At 38.1% G+C, this 15702-nt stretch overlaps 2 protein-coding genes and 1 pseudogene across 2 annotated transcripts in view; all 3 read right to left on the reverse strand.

Moving 5' to 3' along the window:
* The window catches only part of MMP26 (matrix metallopeptidase 26), a 253853-nt gene that overhangs the window by 114230 nt on the left and 123921 nt on the right, over window positions 1–15702 (reverse strand). The window lies entirely within an intron of this gene.
* Window positions 1740–2786, reverse strand: LOC105527318 (olfactory receptor 51T1). The gene has a single exon (XM_011963614.1). The coding sequence runs from the start codon at window positions 2784–2786 to the stop codon at window positions 1740–1742; it is 1047 nt and encodes a 348-aa protein (XP_011819004.1).
* Window positions 7117–8069, reverse strand: LOC105527335 (annotated as a pseudogene).

Consider the following 15702-nt stretch of genomic DNA (forward strand, 5'->3'; position numbering starts at 1 on the left):
GGATGGTTAAATTAGTGTGTGTTCTGGGATGTCTGTTCTGCCACAAGTCAATTTCAGGGTCAGAGACTCTGCCATAGTATGATACTCTCTGAGGGAAATTGTATGGTGTCAGATGTCTAGAAACTAGATATATCTTTGGGTTCTTGCACTTTTGAATAATAGTTGTATTTTTTTCCTTTTGATGAGGACAGACCAAAGAGACATTTATTTGGCAGCAATGTAAGAACAAAAACGTGAAAGGTAAAATACTGAATTGTGGTATAATAGAATACAAAGACTTCCTTCTGAGTGCACAAGGCCAAGAAGCATTTTAGCTACAATGAGGGACTTGGAGTTTGAAAAACTGAATTTTATTTATGATTGCATTACTTTATAGGATGGTCATTCACTTGTTTTTCCTCACCTAAAAAATGTGTGAGTCCTGCCACACGCTCTTATGTAATCTCAATTGCCTGAATATAATGCATAAAAGGAACCTCATGCAAATAATTTTAATTATAAATGATATGTGATTATTGTTGGTAAAGGGGATTGGAGTCCAAGCAAAGCAAAATCACACAGTCGTCAGTGCTTGAGCTGAACAACATAGCTTGAAAGAAAACTGAGGTCGAGAAACCAGACTAGGGCTGGTGTTCCCTATCTGCCAAGGAATAGGAAGGTGATACAAGGGGAGGAGACAGGTGGCTCAAATCAGAGTACCTGCTTGGTTCACCATGCTCAAACGCAAGTTATCCTAGGTCAGATGAAATTGTCAAAACTGTAGAAAAAAAATTGAAGAATTATCTCCAGCTCCCTAACAACTCTGCACCTGAGTTTACTTCTTCACAAAACAAATGTTGTCAATAAAGGCAATCTAGAAATTCCCTATTAAAAGCATCAAAGCTACTGTGCAATTCTAGAGTGATGAGTATACCAGAGGATAGAAGTGGTTAACAGCTGGGTAGACAATTAGCAACCCAAGAAACAAGAGCAAATAGAAAAAAGCTGCAGCTCTGAGAGTCCGCAGCGGAGTAACTGTGGACTCAGGATTAGAACTATATTAGAATATATAGGCAATGAGAAAATAATGAAAGTCAATGTGTAATTTTATATATTGGATGGATTGGAGGTATACAAAGTACTAATTAAAATTGAAAAGTATCACTTCTACTAAGAGGAAGAGGGATTAAAGAAAGATAGACGTATAGAGAGTATATTTGTAAGGATATAGCGCTCTCTAGAAGTGACACCAGGAACTGAAACCGATGTGTAAGATTTTCCTAAAGTTTTTAATTGTAACTTTCTACATCTGTGTCTTTGTGAGCATATGTAACTTCTCCTTTTACCAGCTCAAGGAACAACATTTATTGCCTCACTGGAACTGTCACCTCAGGGAAAAAAAAAAAATTGTTCAGCTGGATGTGAAAATAAAATTGTAATTTACTTCTGTTCTAAAAACTATTGTTTTAAAGGAGATAATTAAATTGTTCCACTATATTAAAGTGACTTTATTTTGCTTTTATATACACGAGTCATGTCATTGTCTAAAATGGTTCAGGGACATATACTCAATTAATTTGGTTTTAAATTACAGTATTAAAAAATAAAACTCTTCGATAAGCTCAGGGGAAAACTACTGTCTTCTTCCCACTCCTAAAATTCAGTTGGAATTGACTCAGGAACCAGAATGCCTATGGATAAGACTGCCCCAAGTCCCTTTCTTTCCTAAGCATAATTCAAGTCCTGACAATTTCCTACCTTCAATCCCATCTTCCTCTAAGACCCCTCACATTAGGACCCCATGAACCCTTGGATTGGAGCAGCTGGAACATAGCCTGGCGGATTGTCTTGGTCTTCAAGCTGTAAATGATAGGGTTCAGCACAGGTGGTAAGAGCAGATAAATATTGGCCAAAGTGCTACAGAGCACCCTTGGGGTAGAGTGGAAGAGGCGGTGTGCCAAAGAGAGGCTGATCATTGGCACATAGAAAACAGTGACCGCACAGATGTGACAGACACAAGTGCTGAGAGCTTTTTGTTGCTTCTTTCGGGCCACAGTGCTCAGAACAGTACGGAGGATCAGGACATAGGAGAAAAGAATAAACAATACGTCAGTGCCATTCAGGTATAGCTGAAGAAACAATCCCCAAAAACTGCTGATCCAAGGTTTGGAATAGGTGTATTTGATCACTTCTGGGTGGTAGCAAAATGGATGGGAAAGCTCGTGACCCCCATGAAAAGATGCAGTGTTTATGGCTACTACAATGGGAAGTAAGAAAACTACTGGTCTAATGCAGATGACCAGCGCTATCACCAGGATCATCCTGTCCGTGAGGGTGGCAGCATAGTTCAGTGGGTTACAGATAGCCACGAAGCGGTCAAAGGCCATGGTTACCAGCACCGAGGACTCCAGCAAGGAGAAGGCATGCACAAAGAACATCTGAATGAAGCAAGCTTTAAAGCTGATCTCCCGTGCATGAAACCAGAGAACACCAAGCACAGTGGGAAGGGTCGTAATGGTCAGGCATAGATCAACAGCTGCCAGCATGGAGAGGAAATAATACATGGGCTTGTGGAGTCTCCGCTTAGTAATGATGACAAGAAAGATCATACCGTTTCCCAAGAGGGCAATGGTGTAGAGACAGCATACTGGAATGGAGATCCAGACATGAGCACGTTCCAGCCCAGGGAATGCAGTGAGGAGGAAATTTGAGGAAGACGAAGTGGTGTTATTGAATATTGCCATGGTTAGTTGAAGACACTGAACTACGGGGAAAGAAAAATAATTAAGATTCTTTATATATATCATACATTTAATTAGTCATTTTATATACAATTGTAAATTTAAGGTAGTTATTTCTCTTCCGTTTTAAAGACAGGAAATGGACCCAGGAAGGTTAAATAGTATATCTAGACTAAAATAGTTAAAATACAGATTCAAATTCAAAACCAAATTTACTAACTCCAAAGTCTATTACTTTTTACTAAACTTCTGATGATCAGAAAGGCCAGGCTAATGAGACAATTTGGAGAGCTGAATGTTATAATTTCCTTCTTTTAAAATACAAAAATTTTTAACGTCCTCTTATATTTGTATATGATGTATAGGAGGGATGAAGATGAGAAATAAGCAAAATAGAGAACTATGTTCTCATGACTCATCTAAAGAAGAATGTTTGTGGAGTCCAAGTGTTTTTAAAATTGTGTGTAAAATTCTACATATGTTTGTATTGTTTTTGTCTTCATGTGCTGATGAATGCAAGGGGCATTTGGGGGTGCAAAAGTAACTAAGCGATGAGATGCTTATAAAGCAGATATCAGTTGTCCTCTGTTCTTTGAATGATATCTCATAAAGGCAAAGAAGAAATGACACTGGATAACACAAAGGGGTGCAAGAGGAGAGGAGACAGCGACTCAGTTTGCTGCTGGGGAAATTTTCCCTGTGGAATGGAGACAGAAGAAGAAGCAGAGGGCTTTCTCTCTGTGAGGTCATACACTCTGGAGCCAGTGGTAGGTCAAAGTTCAGTTCCTAAATTTATTAAAGGTTTTCTCAACATTGCCAGCTAACCAGAGCAATATGTAAATGCTTTCTCTCTTCAGGTACAAGTCTCCATCTGACTGGCCAGGAAGAAGGTAGCATCTGCCCCATTCATATACAGAAGACCAGGTGAAATTATTTGAATAACACTCACTCAACTCAATAACGGAGTGACCCAAAGATCACCATCCCTATTTTCTGGCATCCGTAATGTTACAGACCCATCCTCATCATTTACCAACCCCTACCTTCTGTTAATTTGTTAACACTGAATTATATTTCCTCCACAATTCAGAATATACCCTGAAAGTTCCATGACATATTAAGCTAAAACTACCCTCTGCTTCAATCTTTGCCCCACATTTTGCTTGGACCTTTCACCTGGTGCTTAATAATGAGGCACAGCTGATATTGGTAATTTATATATGCAAGTACCATGTTCTTATTCTGCCAGATGTTTGAGTTTCTTGAAAGTTTGGGCAAGCATGTTTTTAATCTCTCAATGCCAGTTACTAAAGCAGGATCGGGAAAAACAGAAAGTTTCATTTACCATCATTGACTCATTACCAAACAATTAGGGCCACAGAAAGGGAGTTTTGAGTCCTATAATCTTTTGCCTTTATCTCTTCTTTCTTCTCCTATCTTCTCTTTCCCTATCTCAATTTCTTCCAGTATCTGTTATACCCCTCCCTTTCTTCATCCCATCTTACTTGTAGTTCCCATCAATTTATTGCTTTATCTTCTTCTTCTCCTTATCTTACCATCCCTCATTTTTAAAAAACTCCCTCCCCTTCAGTTTTTTTTCCCACATTTGCACTCCCGCCTTACCTGGTCACATCAGCAGGAAACACTACCAACTTCTCTTCAGTCCCATAACAGATCAGGGACTAAACCAGCTTCCAAAAGTGAGGGCTTTATAGGCAGCCTAGTAGAGTCCCCAGGCAACAGGGAGCATTCTTGATTAGTAAGCATTCTGGTTCAAGTAAGAGTGATGGAACCCATCTGCAACTCAGACATATCTCCAAGACTTCAAACCCTGCTCCCAGGCCCAAGCAAACCCCATCCATCAGGGGCTGGGAGAAGAGCCCTAGCCCTGGAGGCTGACAATAATGGATATCTGCAAAAACTGCCTGCCTGGGTCAAATAACTATAACCATTCCTCTTCACTCAGCCTTAGGCTAAGGACTCTCAGCCAGGAAGGCTCCCTGAATGTCAGAGCTGGATTAGGAGAGCAGAAAGAGTCATCCCATTGTTCTCTGTTTTCAATATATCCTCTTCCTAAGAGGTCTCATTACCCTCCTGGCCGTTCATACACCCCTCCTCTTACACAAGAACTCCTCCTAAGAACCCTTCCCATTCAAGTCATATCTGGAGCCATCTACCTTCTACACATAAGTAACCTAACATTTGATGAACACATAATACGTTCCAGAAACTATATCGTTCAAATGCATTGTCTTAATCAACCTTATGAGTTCAGTATTATTACCTATTATTTCACAGCTGAGGAAATTGAAGCTCAGAGAGATTTTTTAATAACTTTGCTGTCTAAAAGTTAACAAGTTGCAGAAATGGTACTCAAGCCTATTTCAGAAATGGTACTCAAAATTTTGAAATAAGTCTTATTTCAAAGCTTTTCACCTTAACCATCATGATAAACTACCTTCTAATGTCAATTGTTTCCATTCGGGTCTTCAGGAACTATGGTTTAAATTCATCTTCCTTAATCTGTCGATTTCATAGATTGATTTCCAACTGTGTGCCCACATATGGTTTAAGCTTAGTTTAGTCTGGAATGCAACTATTCACAGTAGACAGTCAATTAATAATCCTGATTATATCTAATCTACTCTGGTTTTTTATACTTTCCCCCACCTCGAGACAGAGTCTCACTCTGCCACCCAGACTGAGTGCAGTGGCGCTATCTCCACCTCCTGGGTTCAAGCTATTCTCCTGCCTCAGCCTCCCTAGTAGCTGGGATTATAGGCACCTGCCACCACACCTGGCTAATTTTTGTATTTTTACTTAAGACAGGGTTTCATCATGTTGGCCAGGCTGGTCTCAGACTCCTAACCACATGATCCGCCCACCTTGGCTTCCCAAAGTGCTGGGATTACAGGCATGAGCCACCGCGCCCGGCCCTTTTTGTACTTCTTGAAACATTTTCCAAATATATTCTCACTATATATGTATGAGTCTCACTGAGTAAAGATGCTTATCTCAGTATCAAGGAAGATCAAGTAACTTTATAAAGTTACACATCAGGTAATGCTCAGATGCATAAGTAAACACCACCCCCTTTTCCTGGTTCCTATTAGCGAAGATGAGTGACTGTGAAATTTTCAGATAAGATTTATGAATATTAAATAAGAACAGAAAGAATAGGAAGTATTACATCAATCTTAACATAGCTCTCATTAATTCATTAATTCAAAAATATATATTAAGTGTCCACCATATGGTCTAAACTACATTACACACTTGGGTTGTGATGAAGTGGGATAAAAGAGACCCTGTTCATATGGGGTATATATTAAGCACAAGTCAGAAAAGTCCTCTGAACAGAAGTGAGGCTGAGTTTGAGTTCTAAAGCTTATGTGAAATTTCTTATTTTTCCAACTCACTGAATGCACCATTTTCTCAAACTCTGCACATACTATTTATTTTTAATATTTTTTCTTTTCTGATTCCAACCCCTTAAATATGTATACCTTATGTTATAAAATATATAAATAAATACACAAATAAAGGCAAAAGAAAATAAATGTTCTGTGTTCATCACTGAATACCAGAGTGATTCTAGTGGAGTAAGAGCAGTCTGGACAGATTTCTCAAAAAAAGTTATTAAAAAATGACATTCAACAGAAAACTATTCAGCAATAAACAGGAATAAACTACCAATACATGCAATAACATGGGTGAATCTCAAAAGCATTTTATTAAGAAGCTAGACACAAAAGACTATAATACAAGGTTTCATTTGCATGACACTCTGGAAAAAGAATTGTTACAGGGAGGGAGAGCCAATCAATGCTTGCCGGTCAATGCTTGCCCTCTGGAGGGTGACAATACAGTGGTTGACCACACATGGGCAGCATAAAGAAATCTGGGGAAGTGATAAAATTGTTCTGTACCTTTGTTTCAGTGGTGGTAACACAATGCATTTGTCAAAACTTGTAAAACGATATGCCAAGGTGAGTAAGTTTTATTGTACATAAATGTTTGAAAATTTCTTATATACAATTTTAAAGTATAAAAGTTTATGTTTTATCAAGCTAAAATAAATTATTGCTCTCATCAAAACCATTATACAATTTCATTTCACAACCAATTATATTTGTACTGTTCAATACAGCAGCTACTAGTTACATATTACAACTTAAAGTTACACTTAAATCAACTAAAATTAAGTACATTTAAAATTCAGTTCCTCAGCTTGCACTAGCAAAATTTCAAGCAATTAATAACCATGTATGGCTACTAGTTACTAAACAGCAGAGAAATAGAAAATATCCACTTCTGCGGGAATTTCTATTGGATAGTGCTGTGTTTGATACTTTTCTCTAACTTGATTTCATTTACATGGAAATAGTAGATGCCATTAAGGGCTAACCCTAGTCCCACAAAAGGCCTGGACAATCCGCCATTGGAGCTGCTTGATTGTAACACTGTACACAATGGGATTGAGCACAGGAGGGAAAAGCAGGTAGATATTGGCCATGAATGTGTGTATTAGTGGTGACAAATGCTTCCCATAGCGATGAATTAGGGTCATACACATCAGAGGTACATAGAAAAGCAGCACTGCACAGATGTGAGAGAGGCAAGTGTTGAGAGCCTTGAGCCTCTCTTCCTGGGAAGCAATGTTCAATACTGCGTGGAGGATTAGAATGTAAGAGGCCAAAAGTATCAAGGCATCTAATACAATGATGAAGATCACAGCCAGCAGGCCATAGATGCTATTGACACTGATGTCAGCACAGGCAAGCCTCATGGCATCCTGATGGAGGCAGTTGCATGGGAGAGGACACTGGAGTGACAGAAAGGTAACCTTTTGATGAGCAAAGGCACAGGGAGCGGAGTCCCCACACTCCGTAGCAAGACTGCTGCTGCAATCTTGCTGATGACACTATGAGTGAGAATGGCAGCATAGTGCAAAGGAAAGCCGATGGCCACAGAGCGATCAAAGCCCATGGCCACAAGAACACCTGATTCTACTCCCCTAAATGTGTGGATGAAGAACATCTGAATAAGGCAGCCACTAAAAGTTATTGAATATCAGTTGAACCAGTGAACACTGACCATGGTAGGCATGGAAGACAGTGAAAGGCTGAGGTCAGTGGCAGCTAATATGGCTAGAAAATAATACATGGGCTCATGGAGACTTTGCTCAACTTTGAGGACAACAAGGATGGTGACATTTCCCAAGATCGAGGTGCTGTAAAGAAGACAGAGGGGCAAGGCCATCCATAAGTCTTTCTCTGGCATTCCTGGAATCCCAGTCAGTGTGAAGAAGCTCTGGTGGTTCTCAGTAGTTTGGCTGCGTGGTGACATAATGGAATAGAGGTTTGACTAGGGAAAAAGAGAAGAGCTCATTAAGTCAAATAGCCTTCAACTGGAATCAGTAACAATAAGTATTGAGATGGTAGCTGTAAGAGGAAGTAACTTAAATATTATTCGTGCACACCCATGTTCAGTTTGATACAGAAACCAATATCCCCTGCTTCATGAAGCAAGAATGCTGCTACTAAGCACAAAATTTTAAAATATTTAGGAGAAAGAGAAACAAAAAACCTCCACTCAACATCTGCACATAATAGGGACATATGCAATTCAGAAATATCAAGAAGCTACCTGTCTTGCAGACTGCAATAGTAGGGAAGAATTTGGCATTGTGTATTTACGTATATAATAAACACTAACACCAATAACCATGAAGAATATAACCACAATCCTAATATGAGGGCGGTTCATAAACACAGATGTGCAGATATAAACACGTGGATGTATGTGTGTGCATCTTGGTTGTGATCTTAAATTGTTTTGATTTTCATATGATCATTTCCCTCTTCGGTACTCAATTTCTCAATCACTTCCCTCTTTGACACTTGTGTGATGTGAGATGGAGGAGGAAAGACACATTTTAAGAAATTTAAAGCTCTGACCTTCTGTATTCCTAAGAGTCTATGAGTACTAAAGGGATCTGAGCCTGCAGCAAGTGAGGGAGGAAGAAGTCACCTTGGCTCCCAAGGAACTTAAAAAAGACCTACTGTGGTAGGAAGAATAATACCCTCAAAGATGTCCTCATCTGAATCCTTGAAAACTATCGACACGCTACTTTGCATGTCAAAAGAGAATTTTCATATGTAGTTAAAAATTAAGAACCTTGAGATGTAGAGTTTATCCTACATTGTCCAGGTAGGCCAAATCAAATCACAGTAGTACTTAGAAATGAATAACCTTTGTCAACTGCAGAGAACCAGAAAGATGGCAGCATGAGCAGGACTGGACATGAATTATTGACATTGAAGATGAAGGAAGGGAACCAGAAAACAAGGAATATTAGCGGCCTTTAGAAGATGGAAAAGGTAAGTGAACAGAATTTTCCCCTAAGTCTACAGAAAATATTGCAGAAAAGAATGCCTTACATCTTGGTTTTAGCCCAGTGAGACCCATTTTGGACTTCTGATCTAACGAACTGTTAAAAATAAATATATATTATTTTAAGCCACTAAGTTTGTAGTAACTTCTTATGGCAGCAATAGAAAACAGATACCCAGGAGCCACAGAAGAGTTGCTTTAGTCCCTTTTCAGAAATATCCAAAGTCTTCCCATTGTCATTCTCATTTATTCAGGCCTTTTTCTTCAGTATGTTCTTCCATGCAATTAGATTTATCTGTCCTAAGGTGCATCTAGAAAGGAATTTTGAGATTTACTTTTCTCTTCATTAAGGAGCAGAATGATCTCCAGCACTTGCGAAGAGTTTTACAACTACTATATGGTTCAGACAGATTAAATCCATCCATGGAGAATTTCCCAAAAGACAGGTTCAAACATGGTTCAGATTACTGAAGTCAGTGCCCTGGGTGTTAAAACTCATCTAGATTTTTCCTGTTTCTCCTTAGAGAAGACCCATTCTCTTCCTTCCATACTCCTATGTGGCCATTCTAATAAATGTCATCTTGAGTTAGCAGCAGCTACATTTCTCACTGTAACTCCAAGTAAGGCCTAGTTAAATCTGTGGGGAATCACAGATATTAATGTCTACTGCTTGTAGTGAAAAAGATCAGATTAAAATCTTGGTGCCACACAATCAGTTCTCTTCCATTTCAATTTTTTGGTGTCATCTTAAGAACATATATCCAAATGTGCAGCTGAGTTAATCACCTTTTCAGGCCAGTCTAACCACAGCTGACAGAAGGTTCAGGACTAGAAGAAAGAGTAGTGCTATAGTGGCTCTGAAATTTGTATTTATCATAACTCTTCTGAGAATCTCAGAAAGGGTCTCCCAGTTAAGAATGCATACACACACACACACAGACACACACACACTCCTCCCAACACACCACACACACATATATACAAGCAAAGTTCTGCATAAAAAGTAAGTGAATTCAGATATTTTAGAAAACCATCTATGGACCCAGGTTAAGAACTCTTTCTTTAAGAAATTATTTTAAATAAATGAAATAGGAGCCTTGGTCATAGAAAATAACAAAACCACTAGACAAAATCCAGAGCTACACACAAAAGACAGAGAGCTCTGGATACTTGTGAATGAACAAGACAGAAAAAAGTCACTCCAAATTTCTCAGTCAGTAATTTAGTGCAGTACTGTCCAGTATGGTAGCCCCTAGACATATGCATCTATTTAAATTTAAATTGATTAAATTAAATTATAATTTCACCTTACTTGTACTAACCATATTTTAAATGTTCAATAGCCACATGTGACTAGTGGCTACTGGATTGGATAAAACTATTGTAGAATATTTTCATTGTTGCAGAAAATTTTATTTGAAACTTCAACAACTGGAGCTGCAGACTGCAGACTTAAAGGATACCAACATCCTTGCTGACTCTTGAAAAATAACGGGTCTGATTGGATTGAGGGTCTTTCACTTGTATAATAAGTGTCTCTCTTTACCTATATATCTGTCTCTCTTTACCTATATCTCTCTGTCTTTGACTCTGTTTAGGGAAGTTGTAAAGAAAAATCGCTTTAAAAATAAAGGCTCTGGGGTTTGAATCTTAGTTTTATGACTTTGAACAAGTTACTTAATAATCACTGTGCTTAATTCCTCACTTCTTTAAAATAAAAGTAATAGTACCTACCACAGGGTTGTTAAGAGTATGCATTTGGAATATTGATAGAGCACTTAGATAAGCACCAGGCAAATAATAAAGACTCAGTAAAGTTCAGATATAATAAATGCCCATGTATTACCTATAAACTTAGTAATGTTTGCTTGACTCTCAAAAGAGTTTGCTTATCTCTCAAAAGATTTGTCATGAAATCTATTTATATAATTCCAAAGTTATGCACCTACTTTAATATATACTATTTATATATGTTGATCAAAGTCTGTATTACCTAAATCTTTCTATCCCTCAGGCAGTTTATGCCAACATTTAATACCAGTGGCTTGCCGGCAGTGGCTGTTGTAGGGTTCAAGACAGTGGATTCGGTGGATCTGTCTCTTTAATGCTTACGGTAAAGGATTTAGTGAAAGCAAGCCTCAGATAAACCAAAGATGAAAAGACAATATACTAGTAGAATTCACATGTAGTAAAAATCAGTAAGAAAAAGTAAAGAACAAGAAAATTGATTATGAGTGTGAGCAGCCACAAAAGAAACACTACACTGGCAATCTAAGCACCCTAATCCCAGAGATCAGCACAGACTTTCCAGAATTTGGGACAAGGATAGTAAATGAGGCCCTTGATTACTTAAGATCTCATGAACCAAGGAAAAGTTGATCGTGTTTAATTAATTTATTGATAAGTGACTTCAAATTTGTTAAGTTTCTACAAAGTACCAGATGCGTCGTGAGTAATCAGAGGACAAAAAGGAGCATTTTTGTTTTTCCATCCAAGACCCGTTAGCAAAGAACATATGGAAAGCAAGATGAGACACATGAGTGTACTGTATAGCTGGGGTTGAATGAAGGCATGTTTTACAGGTGGGTCCATATATCTAGCTTGTCTCATCAGCTGGCTAGCTTAATTCTGTCTAAATAATAGTGATAGACCATGGAGAGAGTTGAGCCTAAACTTTCCTCACAGCAATAGGACAGGAGCTTCTGTGGCTTCAGAAGTATATGTGGGGGTCAAGGTGGAGAAGGAGTGGACATTGAGAGTCCTTCCCTTCTATGTAGTATTGAACTTCACTTGCCACACTCTTCCACGCAGGCAGGAAGATGGAAAGGCTGCTCTCTGAGGAACAGGCATGAGCATACTATACTCTTAAAGGATCTGAGCTGCTAAGTAAAAGCTGGCCCTTTGGACTTGTTTCTTGTGGGATCCATAGACTAGTCTCACTAGGATAAGAAACTATCTGCTATTGACCTTGAGCTGGGACTCAGAAGAAGGGGCTCAGAGGTGAGTGGGGGAAGAGGACGGACAATGATCTATATGGCTCTTGTTTTACTGACTAGTTTTTGGTAGGATCACATAATCCCCTTGCCACTTACTTCCCACATCTACGGTTAGAAGCGTTGGTTCTATTTTAGTGAAAAGGAGAAGGAAATGAAAAACTAATGCTTGCTGAGCATTGTGATCATTCTAGACTCTTCATTGGTATTTAAAAAACACAAGCAATGTAAAAAGCACAAGCTTTGCGTGTTATCCTAGATAGACAATAAAATAAATAATGGGCAGACATTTTAAAATTATTTTAGTCCTTTAATAATAAACAATCTAATATTTATTGAGTGCTTGTTCATGTTCCAGGCTCCGTTCTTAGCCCTTTACATGTCCTATCTCATTTAGAGATACAAAAACCTTAGTGGAAAAGTATTATTATTACTGCTAATGAATGCACTAGAAAAACAAGGGTCAGAGAAGTTGATTAACTTGTACCAGATCCCAAGACTAAAGCTTAAATACAGGTTCTCTGATCATTGCGCTTTGAAGTTCTGTTTAGTTCTAAAGGAGAAGATCAACATTTAGTCACAGGGGAAATTTCTGCCATTAAATTCAAATTACAGATAAAAGAGTGAACGGGGCTCAACACACAATCTCCTTCACCTCTACCACTCATCGCTGACCTTTACATTTTTCTATGAACTGTCCATACTGCATCTCTGCCATTCTGTGACAAGGTCCTCAAAGAAAGCACTTCTCAGGCCTCAGATTTTTCCCCAACTCACCCAAAGCCTGGTCTAGGAGAAAAGAGTCTTTTCTGATGTGTCAACCATAGCAGCACCCTTGCCCAGAATTTCCCCTGGAGTGATTCTATGGAGACATGAGCGTGTGACTTCCTGGAGATGCCCCTGGAGTGGAAGGCTACACAGACCCAGACTTCTGAGCATGCTAGTCTACTTTTATTCCCAGAGGACCTGGTTTTGCCTAATACAGATCTGTGGTAGCAACCCATCCAAACGCAGAATTATTCTTGGTCCTATATGAATGTGCATCACTAACTATATTGAAATACATTTAAACCCTAGTGCTTAATTTTAATAATTCTCTGTCTAAAAAGAAAAAGCTGAAAGAAAAATTTACCCTTGTTTCACACACCATTGTGTTATTTTCCCATTCTCTTTTCTGTTTCACAGCAAAGCCTCTCAACATTGTGGTCTACAATCCCTGTCCATACTTCCCATTCTCTCCTCAATTCACTTCAATGAATGTTCTTTCTCACACCACTGAAACAGTATGTGCAGATGACACCAATAATCTGCTTATTGCTACACTTAGCAAAAATTCATTGTCTTACTCTCCTGTTTGTTCTTCAGGATTCAATACAATAGAATATTGCTGCAATGTTGAATTATTTTCCTTTATTGGTTTCTCTGAAATCATGTTTGTTTGATGTTTCCTCCTACTTTAATTTACACTCTTTATTATTCTTTGATTATATGTCTTCTTCCTAGAGCACTAAATGTCAGTGTATCTTTTATTTGATCTTTTTTCCTCTATTTTAACTCCACTTTCTCACTTACTGATATCATCAACTACCACTGCTTTAAATATCATCTACATACTGATTAACTACAAGTGTATATCTTCAGGCTACAATACTGCCTTGATCTCCAGATCAGCTTCCTACTTGATAACTCCACTGTAATACAAATAGGAAAATGAAATTTAACATGGCAAATACTGTGAAATGAAAACAAAAATAAAATGTTTTCTTTTCATCTGCTTGAGGTTAATTTCAGTAAATCACTAACCAAACCACAATTCACCCAGTAACCCAAACTAAAATTCAGGTCTTTTCTCCCTCTCTTACGCATATCTAATCCATCACCATGGTACTATTCAGTGATTCACTGTGCCATTTTGATTTTTCTATTAACACATTATTAGCTATATTTTGAGTTATTTTTCTTAGTAATTATTCTAAAAATTAGAAAATCCATCTTCACCTTATGACTCTCTAGTTCACGTTAATAGTGTCTTAATCACAGTAAAATATTTCAGCTTTTCCACACTGTAGCTCGATTTTATTTTATCCTTTATGAAATTATTTTAATACATATTCCACCTACATGGTATAGACCATATAATTCAGTGTCATTATTTATTTAAACAAGTGTTTTTAAAAACATATTTTAAAGATAATACAATATTTACATAAGCAGTCTTTTATATTACTCAATATCATTTTCAGTGTATTTTCTTTTATTATTATTATTAATATTATACTTTAAGTTCTAGGGTACATGTACACAATGTGCAGGTTTGTTACATATGTATATATGTGGCATGTTGGTGTGCTGCACCCATTGTAACTTGTCATTTACATTAGGTATATCTCCTAATGCTATCCCTCTCCCTCTCCCCACCTGACGACAGGCCCTGGTGTGTGATGTTCCCCACCCTGTGTCCAAGTGCTCTCATTGTTCAGTTCCCACCTATGAGTGAGAACATGCGGTGTTTGGTTCTCTGTCCTTGCAATAGTTTGCTCACAATGATGGTTTCCAGCTTCATCCATGTCCTTACAAATGACATGAACTCATCCTTTTTAATGGCTGCATAGAATTCCATGGTATATATGTGCCACATTTTCTTAATCCAGTCTGTCATTGATGGACATTTGGGTTGGATCCAAGTCTTTGCTGTTGTGAATAGTGCCACAATAAACATATGTGTGCATGTGTCCTTATAGCAGAATGATTTATAATCCTTTGGGTATAGACCCAGTAATGGGATGGCTGGGTCATATGGTACATCTAGTTCTAGATCCTTGAGGAATCACCACACTGTCTTCCACAGTGGTTTAACTAGTTTACAGTCCCACCAACAGTGTAAAAGTGTTCCTATTTCTCCACATCCTCTCCAGCACCCATTGTTTCCTGACTTTTTAATGATCGCCATTCTAACTGGTATGAGATGGTATCTCATTGTGGTTTTCATTTGCATTTCTCTGATGGTCAGTGATAATGAGCATTTTTTCATGTGTCTGTTGGCTGCATAAATGTCTTCTTTTGAGAAGTGTCTGTTCATATCCTTTACCCACTTTTTGATGGGGTTGTTTGATTTTTTTCCTGTAAATTTGTTTAAGTTCTTTGTAGATTCTGGATATTAGTCCTTTGTTAGATGGGTAGATTGTAAAAATTGTTTCCCATTCTGTAGGTTGCCTGTTCACTCTGATGGCAGTTCCTTTTGCTGTACAGAAGCTCTTTAGTTTAATTAGATCCCATTTGTCAATTTTGGCCTTTGTTGCCATTGCTTTTGGTGTTTTAGTCATGAAGTCCTTACCCATGCCTATATTCAGAATGGTATTGCCTAGGTTTTCTTGTAAGGTTTTTATGGTTTTAGGTCTAACATTTAAGTCTTTAACCCATCTTGAATTAATTTTTGTATAAGGTGTAAGAAAGGGATCCAGTTTCAGCTTTCTTCTTATGGCTAGCCAGTTTTCCCCACACCATTTATTAAATAGGGAATCCTTTTCCCATTTCTTGTTTTTGTCAGGTTTGTCAAAGATCAGATGGCTGTAGATGTGTGGTATTATTTCTGA

This window comes from Colobus angolensis, unplaced genomic scaffold (genome assembly GCF_000951035.1).
Source record: "Colobus angolensis palliatus isolate OR3802 unplaced genomic scaffold, Cang.pa_1.0 Scaffold616, whole genome shotgun sequence".
In the NCBI taxonomy this organism is placed as follows: Eukaryota; Metazoa; Chordata; class Mammalia; order Primates; family Cercopithecidae; genus Colobus; species Colobus angolensis.

What these genes read in the sequence shown, in the direction of transcription:
- LOC105527318 (XM_011963614.1), bottom strand. Translation starts at nt 2,786, where the DNA reads ATGATATATATAAAGAATCTTAATTATTTTTCTTTCCCCGTAGTTCAG.